This window comes from Giraffa tippelskirchi, chromosome 6 (genome assembly GCF_054371585.1).
Source record: "Giraffa tippelskirchi isolate mGirTip1 chromosome 6, T2T-mGirTip1v1.2.pri, whole genome shotgun sequence".
In the NCBI taxonomy this organism is placed as follows: domain Eukaryota; kingdom Metazoa; phylum Chordata; class Mammalia; order Artiodactyla; family Giraffidae; genus Giraffa; species Giraffa tippelskirchi.
Window position 1 is genome coordinate 83611814 of NC_137280.1, and position 12213 is coordinate 83624026.

The 12213-nt window shown below is 55.0% G+C and overlaps 1 protein-coding gene across 2 annotated transcripts; it reads left to right on the forward strand.

The window, feature by feature from the left end:
- The first annotated feature begins 15 nt into the window (after positions 1-15).
- Positions 16-12198, forward strand: LSM4 (LSM4 homolog, U6 small nuclear RNA and mRNA degradation associated). Of its 2 annotated transcripts, XM_081496336.1 has the most exons (7): positions 16-86; positions 3260-3358; positions 3452-3494; positions 4352-4393; positions 6858-6956; positions 9479-9662; positions 11565-12198. In XM_081496336.1, the coding sequence occupies exons 4-7, from the start codon at positions 4391-4393 to the stop codon at positions 11654-11656; spliced, it is 378 nt and encodes a 125-aa protein (XP_081352462.1). In that variant the 5' UTR covers positions 16-86; positions 3260-3358; positions 3452-3494; positions 4352-4390; the 3' UTR covers positions 11657-12198. The 2 variants fall into 2 exon arrangements, with proteins under 2 accessions (XP_081352462.1, XP_081352461.1); XM_081496335.1 differs by lacking the exons at positions 3260-3358; positions 3452-3494.
- Positions 12199-12213: the final 15 nt, after the last annotated feature.

A 12213-nucleotide genomic window follows, 5' to 3' on the forward strand; every position in this document is an offset into this window, starting at 1 on the left:
CGCGCAGCGGCGGCTACCGGCGGGAACGTGAGCGGCGGCAGCGGTGGCGGAAGTGGCCGGGGAGGCCGGTCCCTGCCGACACCATGGTGAGGCGACGGGGGAGCCGGCCGCCAAGGGCCCTCGGGGCGGGTGCTGGGGCAGGGGCAATGCAGAGCGAGTGTGTCATCTGGGCCTCGAGTCCTGCCACCCGGTCGGAGCGGGGGAAACAGACCGGAGAATGCAGGGGTTTCTCTCAAGACACCTGGCACGTCGGTCTTGGGGAATAGAGGATTGAACGAACGTGTAATCATAGTATAGCAACCTAGCCGCAGTCTTCTCATTTTTCGGATGGGGAAAAAAAGTGAGGCCGGAGAGGAACGGGAAACCCCCCCCCCCCGGAACCCCAGTGAATGAAACAGAAGGACTTCTCAGCCAGGGAAGTGGCTCCGAGTGCATCCGACCCAGTCTGACCTCGTAGAATGTAAAGCTAGAGAGCCAGAAAGTAGAGACCTGTTGTGCGTTCTCAAATTAGGCCAATTTGGGGAATTTCAGAGCTTGTAAGGTCCTTAGAGGGCTTCCCTCGTGGCTCCGTGGTAAAGAACCCGCCTGTCAGTGTAGGAGACGCGAGTTTCATCCTGGGGTCAGGAAGATCCCCTGGAGAAGGAAATGGCAGTATCTTGCCAGAGAAATCCCTTGAACAGGTGGGTCTGGCGGGATACAGTCCATGGGATCGCAAGAGTCGGACCGATTTAGCTACTGAAGAACAAGACCCTTAGGATGCTAGCCGCACAATCTCCTGTGCCTCTCCTTTTCATGCTGAAAAACACCCAGAGATGGATTTGCTTTTCCCAGGGTCACACAGCATGTGGTTCAGAGGGAGAGGGGGCATTTTGAGCCAAAATGGTCTAACTGTATCCTCCCAGTTCACAGAAGGAAAAACTGAGACCCTGACAGGAAACCTCTCCAAAGGCACGCTATTTACAAGTTGTGGACAAGTTAATAGATCTAAACCAGAGAGTGCATGTACCCGCCAGTGTATGACAGGGAAACTGTGGCCCCATGATGGAATTGAGAACTGAGGGCTTCCTGAGAGAGTACCTTGCCTGTCAGCACCTAGGTTCCTCTGAGGTGGTCGCTGCACATTTCTCTGAGCCAACCATGAGGGCTCATTAAATTTCTCCTGGTCAGTGTAAGGCTGGAGAGAAGGGAGCGGGTTCCTCTCTGCTCAAGGGTAGAGTTGGTCTCAGGGAATGAGCAAAACTGGAAAAATCCATTTATTAAGCTCTATGGAGACAGGATTTTTGCTTTTTATTCTCATGGGAGTCCCAGAACCTAGAGTAGTGCCTCCGTGAAGGACAGACTCATTCAGCCCGTTCCTGCCTTCTGGGGTGTGTTGAGGCTGTGGACAAGGCTTGTACCCTGTGGTCCCTGCATGGCCGGAAGCAGAGATCTGGGTGAAGGAGTGGGTGGTCTGCAACAACTTCCTGAATTGGGAGCCTCAGGATTCTGTTAGGTCTAGGCCTGAAGACCAGGCCCCAGGCATTCTGAGAAAGGCCAAAGAAAGGCCTTTCTTTCCTCAAGCTTTTTTCCCTGACTCCTCCAAAACTGAGTGTTCAGCCCTCTCCTATCTCCCTGGCACCTTCAAGCATCTTCCATCCCCCACCCGTGCTGCCATCCCTTCCCCTTGGCTTTCAGGTTCATCAAGATCCTCCCTTTCCCCTCACCTCTGTCTTCAACACAGTTTGGGGATGTAGAAGATGTGGTAGAAGATGTGACCATGGCTCCAGGCTGTAGGCTGTCCCAGCTCCACCTCTCCCTACCTAAGCCTCTCCTTTCTTTGTCTGTGGGGCGGAGCAGGAATCCCCCCTGCCCCACGTGCCTCCTGGCAGTGGTGTGTGCTGTATTTGTTCAGCAAATATTTACTGAGACCATCTCGTGTGCCTGACCGGGTGTTCAGTGCTGGACAAAGTCCACACCCTCCGAATTTTCCAGTCTAGCAGGAGGCTTGGCGTTTCCAGTCTAGCCAGGGAGACATAATAAATAAACAAGTTAATTAGAGACTGGCTATGTCCTGTAATAGAAGCAGCAGAGGGTGACCCAGGTGGAAACCTTTCTTCCCTCGACAGGGTTATAATGAGGACCTGGCTGAGGGAACAGTCACCAGCTGGGGGCAGGGCACCCCAGGCAGAGGGAACCTCGGAACGAAGGTTGTTGGCAGCACCAGGAGTGGTGTGTGAGGCGCAGAGAGGGCCAGTTTGCTGGAGTTGGATCAGGTCTGGCTCTGTGGGCTGCCTAGGGAGTGGGTGCTGGTCCCATCTGTGTCGCAGCCGTCCTCTGAGGGCACACTGCCAGCAACAGCTGCGGAGGCTGTGGGTCCTGCAGGTCTGCGCTGCTGGGAGCTGGGACAGGGTGGCAGCCTGAGAGAGACCAGCTTCGAGGCTCTGTGTGCCCTAAAGGGACATCTGTGGGTTCCCTGCTGACAGGCATCAGCCTCCTCTCCCCAGCTTTACCAGGACCTTGCTCTGTGACCCTGGGTGGGTTCCTCCTGCTCTAGCTGCTGGTTTCTCATGGAGGGGCTTCTTGATTGGACTGCTCTGACCCTCCCTCCACCTCTCAGAGTCCATCTTCATTCTCGCCTTCCAGGGCTAACCTGGCGATCTGGGAGGAGGACCTAGGTGTGCCCCGGTCCAGATTCCCACTGTGGACACAAGAGAACAGGCTTGCCCAGGAAGAGTGCGAGGCTTCTCTGTAAATACCACCTGGGTGTGTGGCTGCTGCATGCATGTCTGAGCCTCTGGCTCACCACACTCGTGCAGCCTCACACAGATGCATGCCAGAGCAGAGAGCAGGTTGGCCACCCACCTGCCCTTCTGGGAACAACCACCTCCTTTCCACATGGCCTCTTCTTCCTCCTTATCTTGCCTTTCCAGGAAGCCTGTGCAGGAAGTGGGCCTGGGCCTAGCTTCCTGCCGCCACTGGACCTCCCCCGGGTGGCTAGTAGGAAAGGCCCGTGGGATGTGGAATTCCCCTCTCTCCAAGCCCTTCCACAGGGAGCCTTCCTCTGGAGATTGAAGGCCATTTGTGGCCTCCTGACAGAGAGGCTCACAGGCCCCACCACCTGGAGAAGCAGCTACCCCCTATTAGATAGAGCCTGAGGGTAGGCTGGGACTCCCCAGCAAAGAGCTCCTAGGGGTCAGGCCAACTTAGAGTTCCCCTGTTACTGGGGCATGATATGGTTTTCCCTGAGGTAATTTCCTGTCTGGTGGGGCCCTTGTTCTAGAACTTTCACCTGCCTATGCTGAATAGACTGCCGTTGGACCCTGAACCCAAGCACTGCCCCTTGAGTCACCCTTCTGGAGGCCCAGAGACAGGCCCCAGGGTAAGGCTCAAGATTTGTGTTCCAAAAATGAAAACTGATTTCCCCACCCCCAGTTAACACTATGTTTTGTTTTGTTTTTTATGAAAAATTCAGTAATAAAGGAAACAGAACTATCTTGAAAGTTCACCTTATCTGGGTGAGTTTTTAAATCCCATCGTTTATCTGCTGTCCCTTGCAGTAACCACAGACTTTTTCTGAAATGTTTCTTCCTCTCACCTGGTAAATTCTGCTTGAATACCCAGCTCAGATGTGACCTCCTTAGATCAAGAGGCCAGTTGAGCCTGATGGATCACTCTGCCAGGGGACAGTCAGGGCTGCCCCACAAGGTGTGAGCTTACCATGAGCTGGCTTCTGACAGATAGGGTTGAGCCAGGCTCCATCTCTCACTAGGTCTCTGGTGCTGGGCAAATTCCTCAGTCTCTAAGCTCATCATCCCCATCCGTAAAGTGGGTGTGATGATAACCATCTACCATACTGAAAATGAAAGGCTTAGCTAGAGCTGCATGTGTTAACCTGGACGTATCTGAAACATCAGCAGAGCAAAACACGCAAGCAGCAGCAGGACTCATGTGCCATGATACTGTTGATAAACCTGGAGGGCTATGCCTGGTCCTGTCAGGTGTGACTACATACAACATGAGCTACAGAGAAATACCCAGAATGATCAGCCCCAACACCAGAGGGCAACTGTTGCTGAGATTGTCGGAGGAGAGATCAAACCATTTTGTTGATGGACTTCAGGGGAGGGTCAAAAGGCTGGGAGGACAAAGATCTAACGTCCTTCTCCTGGCCGGGATCTCCCCAGCTGCACAATTGCTGAAATGAGGTTTTTTCTAGACTTCTGTGCTAAACTGGGAGGCAGGTATGTGGCTTGGGGTTGGGCAGAGTTCAGAGGCTGTGTTTCTGTTGAGGGATATGCCAGCCCTGCCTAGAGGCCGGGGCTCCACCATGCTGATGAGCCAGACAAATCATGCGCTTTTGTTTGCCTTTCAGCTTCCCTTGTCACTGCTGAAAACGGCTCAGAATCACCCAATGGTGAGTATGTGCCACTCTGGAGTGGTGCCTTTCAGCAGGGTCCAGCCTCAGCACAGGAACAGGGACACTGGGCAAAGGGTGAGGTGCTTCCAGCCAAGCTCGCCTCCCGCCTGTCCACGAAGCAGCAGCTTGTCCTCTTCTCCCTCCAACACATGTCAGGACCTGTGTCATTTCTGTTCCTGTTCCAAGTCATACATGCTTATTAAAAGTGTCAAATACTAGAGATTCAGAGGAAGTGGAAGCCCCTCTTCGTTAATCTTCCCAACAATTTATTCTTCGGTATTTACACGTTTTGACTTTTAACGTGTGTATTAGCATAATAAATTTTTAAAATGTGGGTGGGTTCATGCGACACACATTCCCTAATCTGCTTTTGTTCTTTTGTGATAGAGTGTGATATCTGTCAATATATTCTGTTGTCTTTCCTTTTTTTAATTCAGATATTAGGGACATTCAGCATGCTCACAGTATTGTGCAACCACCACCTCTGTGTCGTTGCAGAGTAATCCTGTCACCCTAAAAGGTGGCCCGGTCCCCATTAGCAGCCACCCCCACACCGCCCTCCCCCAGCACCTGGCAACCACTACTCTGCTTTCTGTCTCTGTGGACTTGCCTGTTCTGGATATTTCTCATAAATGGGATCACACTACATGTGGCCTTTCATGTCTGGCTTCTCTCACTCAGCGTGATGATTTCAGGGTTTGTCCACATTATAATGTGTGTCAGAGCTCCATTCCTTATGGCCAGGTGATATTCCATTGTGTAGATATATCACACTTTATCCATTTGTCCTGGTGACTTCCCTGATAGTTTAGATGGTGAAGAATCTGCCTGCAATGTAGGAGACCAGAGATTGATCCCTGGGTCAGGAAGATCCTCTGGAGAAGGGAATGGCAACTCACTCCAGTATTCTTGCCTGGAGACGTCCGTGGACAGAGGAGCCTCGCAGGCTATAGTTCATGGGGTCACAGAGTCGGACACAACTGAGCAACTGACACACATCCATTTGTTCCCTGATGAAGGACATTTGGGTTGTTTCTGCTTTTTGGCTACTGAAATTTTGAGCTGCCGGGAAGATTCGTGTACACATTTTTCCGTGGATGTATGCCTTCATTTCTCTTGGGCAGATAGCTGAGTTGATTTTTTTTTTTTTTTTCAAACTTGAAAGTGATGACTTTCTAAATCATGTTTTAAATCTTAAAGTGGTTGCCAAGGGAAACACGCAGAGTAGCCATAAAATGTCTACAGCACCATGGAAGGCACAGGAGAGCACGTGATGACTGCCAGGTGGCCATCCGGGGACTCAGCTGAGTTGTCCTACAGGCTCACCAGGGTCTCACCCTCTCCCACGTCACTTGTCACCCACCAGCAGGAACTTAAGCAGGAAGTCACGGGCATGGACTGGGCTGCCGCTGGCTCTCATCATGCCAGTGCTCAGGCCCGGCCCACAGAATGGTGCACAGGTGGTGTCTGGGCAGCCCAGTGCCTCTCCAGCCCCAAGAGTTGATTATTTTTTAAAATTTTTATTTTATATTGGAATATAGTTGATCCACAACATTTTGTTAGTTTCAGGTGTACAGCAAAGTGATTCAGTTATGTATACACAGGTATCTGTTCTTTTTTAAATTCTTTTCTCATTTAGGTTGTTACATAATATTGAGCAAAGAATTCCCTGTACTATAGAGTAGATCCTTGCTCAGTTTTTGTTTGTTTGTTTGTGGAGTATAATTGCTTTACAATGCTATGTTAGTTTCTGCTGTATAATGAAATGAATCAGCTCTATGTATACATACATCTCCTCCCTCTTGGACCTCCGTCCCACCCCACCCCCTTCCCGTCCGTCTAGGTCATCACAGAGCACTGAGCTGAGCTCCCTGTGCTATACTGCAGGTTCCTGGTTATCCATTTTAAATATAGTTGTGTGTACATGTCAATTCCAAACTCCCTAACTATCCCTCCTCACCCCCATCCCCTCTGGTAACCATAAGTTTGTTCTCTGAGTTGATATTTTTTTAAGACAGGCTTTTTCTAGCAAAAGCATGTCTTTTGAATGAGGTGCTTTTCCCAAAACACATCAAGACAGACAAGTAATTCCGGCAATGAAAGACTATCTCCAGACCACCATAGATCACACATGTTGCATCACTGGGCACCTGACCACCCTGTTACCCTAACCTTACTCATTCCTTTAAAGATGTGTGGGTGTTGTTCATTTCTTCCACACACAGGAAAACGGTTTCATCATACAAAGTGTACACTGCCCAGCAAAGTGTTCTGAGAAAGCAGAGCACATCTCCCGTAAGATGGGCCACTGGGGGCCTGGGTACCGTGCGCTGTGCCCGCTGGGTCCCAAAAGGAGCCAAGGACGTGTCTGAGCAAGGCCCCATGGTGGTGACCTGCTCCTCGGGGTAGGTCTGCACCTTCCTCAGGGCCTGTGACTGATGTGGGACCCATTTCTCTCCAGTTGGTGGAGCTCAAAAATGGGGAGACATACAACGGGCACCTGGTAAGCTGTGACAACTGGATGAACATCAACTTGCGTGAGGTGATCTGCACGTCCAGGGTGAGTACCCTGTGCCCTCAGCCTGTAACCATTGTCTGGGGGCCTTCAGGTGGTGCTGGTCTGGTGGGCATCTTGAGTGGAGGCTGTGTTGTGCACTGTCAGGGTTGTGCACTGGGACCTGGGATGACTTTCCAGAGCCTCAGCATTCTCACTTCCAAGTCCGGTACAAGCCCTCTTCCTGGACGTTTGGGAGGAGTGAGATGGTCCATACCTCAGCCTCTACTGCAGGTCATCCTGCCAGGGGTGGGGTTTGGAGGGGTGGGGCCCGAGGGACTGCCCTGGATGTGGAGCTGGGCAGCAGGACAAGGCTCCAAGTCTCTGGTGCCCTGGACTTTGTACCTCTGGATGCTGCCCAGCAGGTACCGAGCTACTCCTTAGCCCAACCCCAACACCACTCCTGACCAGGAGGGACTTGGGCCTGGGGGTGCCTCTGGCTATAAACTCTGTTCTCTACAGGGAGGGGGTGGCCTCCAGGGCAGACTCCCTCCCCCTCCCTGCACTGGGCTCTGCTAGTTAGTGCTTTCCTTTCCCCTAGATTCCCGTCTCCATCACCTGCCCGAGGTAGCCCCCCATGTTATGGGGAGGAAGCTGCTGGGAGGCCCGGGCTGTCTTGCGCCAAGGACAGGGTACCCCCAGGGCTTGCCCCGCCAGCATTCAGCAGAGCCCAAGGCAGCCACTCTCATCCTCCGGGACCTTTCCTGCCCCAGAAGGCAGACGGGGGAGGGGGGGACTACTTCCCTCCCCCTCACCTGCTCAGTTCTGTGACTTACTTCTTGGGACCGAACTCCATGTGGCTGGGGATTTCCATTGTGGCTGTGGCATACGGCGCCATGGTGCACAGCTGGGCACATGTCCTTCTGCACACGGCCAATAGGTTTCTGTCCACTTTGAGGACGTCGAGCCAATCACTGGGTCTTGAGGCAAGGTCAGTCCCGCCTCCATGGCCAAACCTGGACACATGACTCCCCCTGGAGGGTTCCCCTGGGGACCCAGCGGTTGGGAGGAGAAACTGCATGTGAGGAACCATCTTATGCAGGCCATCGGGCCTCCTCACCTGTAAACAGGTGATGGCAGCCCCTCCTCCCCTCGGGCAGCCGGATGCAGGGACCCCAGGGGCTGAGAGTACGCAGGAGAGCAAGCGTCTGGAGGCATGAGCTGCCCCCGGCATGAGCTGCCCCCGTGGAAAGCACATAAGTCTGGGTTCCTCCAGGGAGTGTGCTGGGCTGGGCCTGCCCTTGCAGGGGAAAAGCCTCACGCTGAATGGCCACCCCAGTCCCAGCCCTGAGCTTCCACAGAATCATCGTTCTGTCTGGCTGTACTCTGCATCCCCACGGACTTGGCCACTCGCCTACCCTTTCTGGGAAAGGGTTGCTCCGAGGCTTCTTGGGGCTCCTGTATGGGTTGGGGGCTCTTATGTGTGTTCCTGGGAAGAGTTGGCCCTCAGACGTTCCATTCGTCCCCGCCGAGCGCCTCCACTGGTCTGGGCTGGGTGGCCCAGGCACTGCTGATGTCATGCAGGAGGACTCGGGGCTTCAAGGAGGCTGGAAGCAAGGCCTGTAGAGGGCTGGAGTTAGCCAGACATGAAAAGGCGGGAACAGCGTGTGCAAAATGCTGGAGGCCAGAATCCCACTGTGTGTGTTCCAGAATGTTCCGTCTGGAAGGCACATCGAGAGCTGAGAGAGGGCAGCCAGAGTGGGGCTGGATCTCAGGCCCTCTGGAGCCACACTGAGAGATTTGGACCTCATCCTCGGCCAGCGGGGCCCTAATTGGGATCTAAGCAGGGAGATGTCTTGGTTTGACTTCTAGGGGTATGGGGGGAGGGGTTGGCTTGGGGCAGCAGAGGTGGGGCGGGAGGAGTAATCTGATGGATGAAGTCCCAGGCTCCTGCCCAAGGGCAGCAGGAGGGTGGGGCGAGGCCTTGTGCTGGTCACAGGGTGTATGGGGGTGGGGGTGGGGGGACAGCATCCTGAAAACTTGAAGGTCAGTGTTGCTCAAGAGTCTACAGCTGTACATGCCCCCTTGTCTCTCTAGCTTCCATTAGCTCCTCTGTAAACTGGCACCACTGGGTGCTGCCCTGGCTGGCCCTCTTCACCCACCACACAGGGTCTGTGTCCTGCTCACCTATGTCCCATGCCCAGCTCAGATCCTGCCATGAGTCACTTGTGTGAATGAATGAGTCACGGTGCATGGATTCCAGGAGAGTTCGGGAAGACTGGGAGCAGAAGGGGGAGGAGCTGGGCTGTGGCAGCACCTGGCACGTGAGGCAGCCTCACCCCTCTCCGGGCTTTGGATGCATCCCCCACCCGAGGACAGGCTGAGGACACAGGCTGCTCACGAGGCCCTGCCCCGCACGCTCTCATGCATGAAGGGCTGCCAAGGGCCTGGAGAGAGCCTGCTGGAGGCCGGCCCCTCCTGTGTCCTGTGCAAAAGGAAGAACCTCATCCCCTGCGGGGGCAATGCCAGGTGCCCCAGCTGTCTACACATCCCTGCCCACGGCTCTGACACGTGCCCCTCTCTTGCAGGACGGGGACAAATTCTGGAGGATGCCCGAGTGCTACATCCGCGGGAGCACCATCAAGTACCTGCGCATCCCCGACGAGATCATTGACATGGTCAAGGAGGAGGTGGTAGCCAAGGGCCGTGGCCGCGGCGGCCTGCAGCAGCAGAAGCAGCAGAAGGGCCGCGGGATGGGGGGCGCCGGGCGAGGTAGGCCCTTCTCTCCTCCTTCTCCCCTGGCAGGCAGCCAGGGCCTCCCCGCTGGGGGGTGACCGCCACACATGGCATCGGGCCCGTCCCAGTATTGACATTCTTGACTGGTGTCGTCATGGTGCCGAGGGCCTGGCTCTGAGCCCCTCCTCCATGGCACTGGGGGGCTGTGACTCACGGGGCTCTTCTGTGGAACAGCTGATGCTGCTGGTTGCCGCCTGCATGCCCCATGTCCCCAACCCCAGGAGCCCAGCTGAGTCCTAGTGGTCAGTGCTAACCGCGCCCATCCCCGCTTCATGGGCCCTCCTGCCTGCAGTGGCTCTTGGTGCTCGCTCACCTCCAGGTGCTGCCCAGCAGACTAACCCAGCACCCACACAGACCTGGGACTTGAGCCCTGCCTGTGTTTCCTGGCAGGTGCTCTGGGCACCTCCGCGAGGCTGTTTTCCCCCTGCGGAGAAGATCCCCTTGGTGCCCACCATGGGACTCTTCCCTGCTGTGACTCCTTTAGACAAAACCGAGGTCACACCTTTTGGATAGATCACCCCGCACCACCCTGAAATCATAAATCTAGCATAAAATCAAACGTGCAGTCACCTAGAGCCTGAGCCCAGAAGCCAGCTGTGGGTCCACCCTTCCCCGCCTCCCCCACCCGACTTCCGTCCTTGGAGGGACCTGGCTTTATCTCTCCCACCTGGAGGGGCTGGTATGCCAGGTCCCAGGAACCCATCTTGGGGGCTTATAGGAAGAGCCAGGAAGGACATAGGAGCCCACCCTGAGCTGAGGCTTGAGTGACAGTCAGAAAGGAGCCAGAGAAAAGAGGGCACCCCAGGTGGAAGAGAACCTAGGATGGGGGTGAGCAGGGCCCCAGGGGTCCCAGGACCTGCACCAGGGCTAGGCTCTCCAGCTAGGGTGCCACCACTGTCGAGTAAACTGCCTGAAGGAGCAGGGAGGACAGGGAGAACAGCTTGCTTGCATAGGGGCCCCTGCATGACCAGGCTCCCCTTGGCCAAGCTGGGTCTTGCTCCATTAGAGATGAGGCTAGGCAGACCCCGTCAGCACTGGCTTCTGTCCCCAGAGGGACCCCTGCATGGTGTAGAGGAAGCAGCCCTGGCCTTCCAGGGCCCCATGCTGCCCTGAGTCTCCTGCGACTTCCTGGGCAGGGGCTGCACCCACCCTTGGGCTCTTCACCTTCCCCAGCAGCAGTGCTATGTGTTCCACGTAAAATGCCTTTCAGAAACAGCCCCACCTCTAGCTGCAGAGGTCAGAGCTCAGGAGGCTCCCCCGCCCCTTCTCTGCGCTGGACACACAGAAACCCCACCCCACCCCATTGTTTCTCTCCTGGGCCAGATGTGGGTGGTGCCACAGCAAGGCAGGCTGCGGTCCCCTGGTGCAGCCCCAGCCACACCACTGAGCATCGTTGCTCCACCCCTGGGCTGAGTCCAGGCCTCATCCTAGCTTGTACTCCCTGCTCCTCCCGGAAACCCTTCTGATTTTGTCCTGCTGATGACCACCCACCCCCCCACCCTGGCCCTCAGCCCTCAGCCCTCAGCCCTCTCTTCCAGGAAGCATCCCCCCCGCAAGCCCTAGTGTGACTTGGTGCCAACCTCTGTCCTCCTTGGCTTCCTTCGCACCCCTGGGGCGCCTGGTCTGATATCCCTTGTCACACTGAGAATGCTGTGGAGCAATACCCCTGCCCAGCCCTGGTCAGACACTCCACCTCAGGTTTTCAGCCTTCTCTTCCCACCGAAGGCACAGTCACTACCCCCACTTCACAGAGGTGGAAGCTGAGGCTCAGAGGGGTTTAACAACTTGGCTATAGTCTAAGGGTTCCAGTTCCTGGTCCCTGCCCACAGTGACCCTCCCAGCCCAGCTCTACTGAAGCCCCCTTCCTCTGTCTCACAGGTGTGTTTGGTGGCCGGGGCCGAGGTGGGATCCCTGGGACTGGCAGAGGTCAACCAGAAAAGAAGCCAGGCAGACAGGCGGGCAAACAGTAAGCCGCCCCTCCATCCTGAGACTGAGCTGCCATACCGAGCATCTGCTGCCACCCCGAGGCTGCATTCCTGCCCTCCAGTTTACGAGTCTATTCAGAACAAAAAGAAGAGGCAGGGGTCGGGGAGGACCCCCTGCCTGTCATCTTGTGATCCTCCTTTTTTTGTTAGCCAGCAGTTCTATGGTTGGAAATGTTATTCTGTGCTTCTGGTTTTATGAAGCCGCAGCCAACTGGATTCCTGGAAGATTCTGTGTTTAATGCATCTTTAAAGCCCTCACTCTTGTTTTAAGGGCAGGCATTTTCCAAACAGGTTTGTTTTGCATTCTGTGTGGTGAACAAGACGGGAGGTTTTTATTTTCAGCGGTTTGCACTGAGATTGACAGCCTGGAGGGTCTCCTGAAATACGGACCCTGAAACTGCCTTTTCGAAATGAATCCAGGCAAACGTGTGCCTCAGAAGCTGTTCTGGGGGATGATGCTGGGCCCTATTCCGTCCCTTCTTCTCTCCCTCTTAGTCTTACAAAAATAAAACAAATACAACTACAAACTGCGAAATCCATAA

Coding starts and splice junctions, on each gene's coding strand:
- LSM4 (XM_081496335.1), top strand. Junction 4,394..6,857: donor CGGCTCAGAATCACCCAATG/GTGAGTATGTGC, acceptor ATTTCTCTCCAG/TTGGTGGAGCTCAAAAATGG. Junction 9,663..11,564: donor GATGGGGGGCGCCGGGCGAG/GTAGGCCCTTCT, acceptor TCTGTCTCACAG/GTGTGTTTGGTGGCCGGGGC.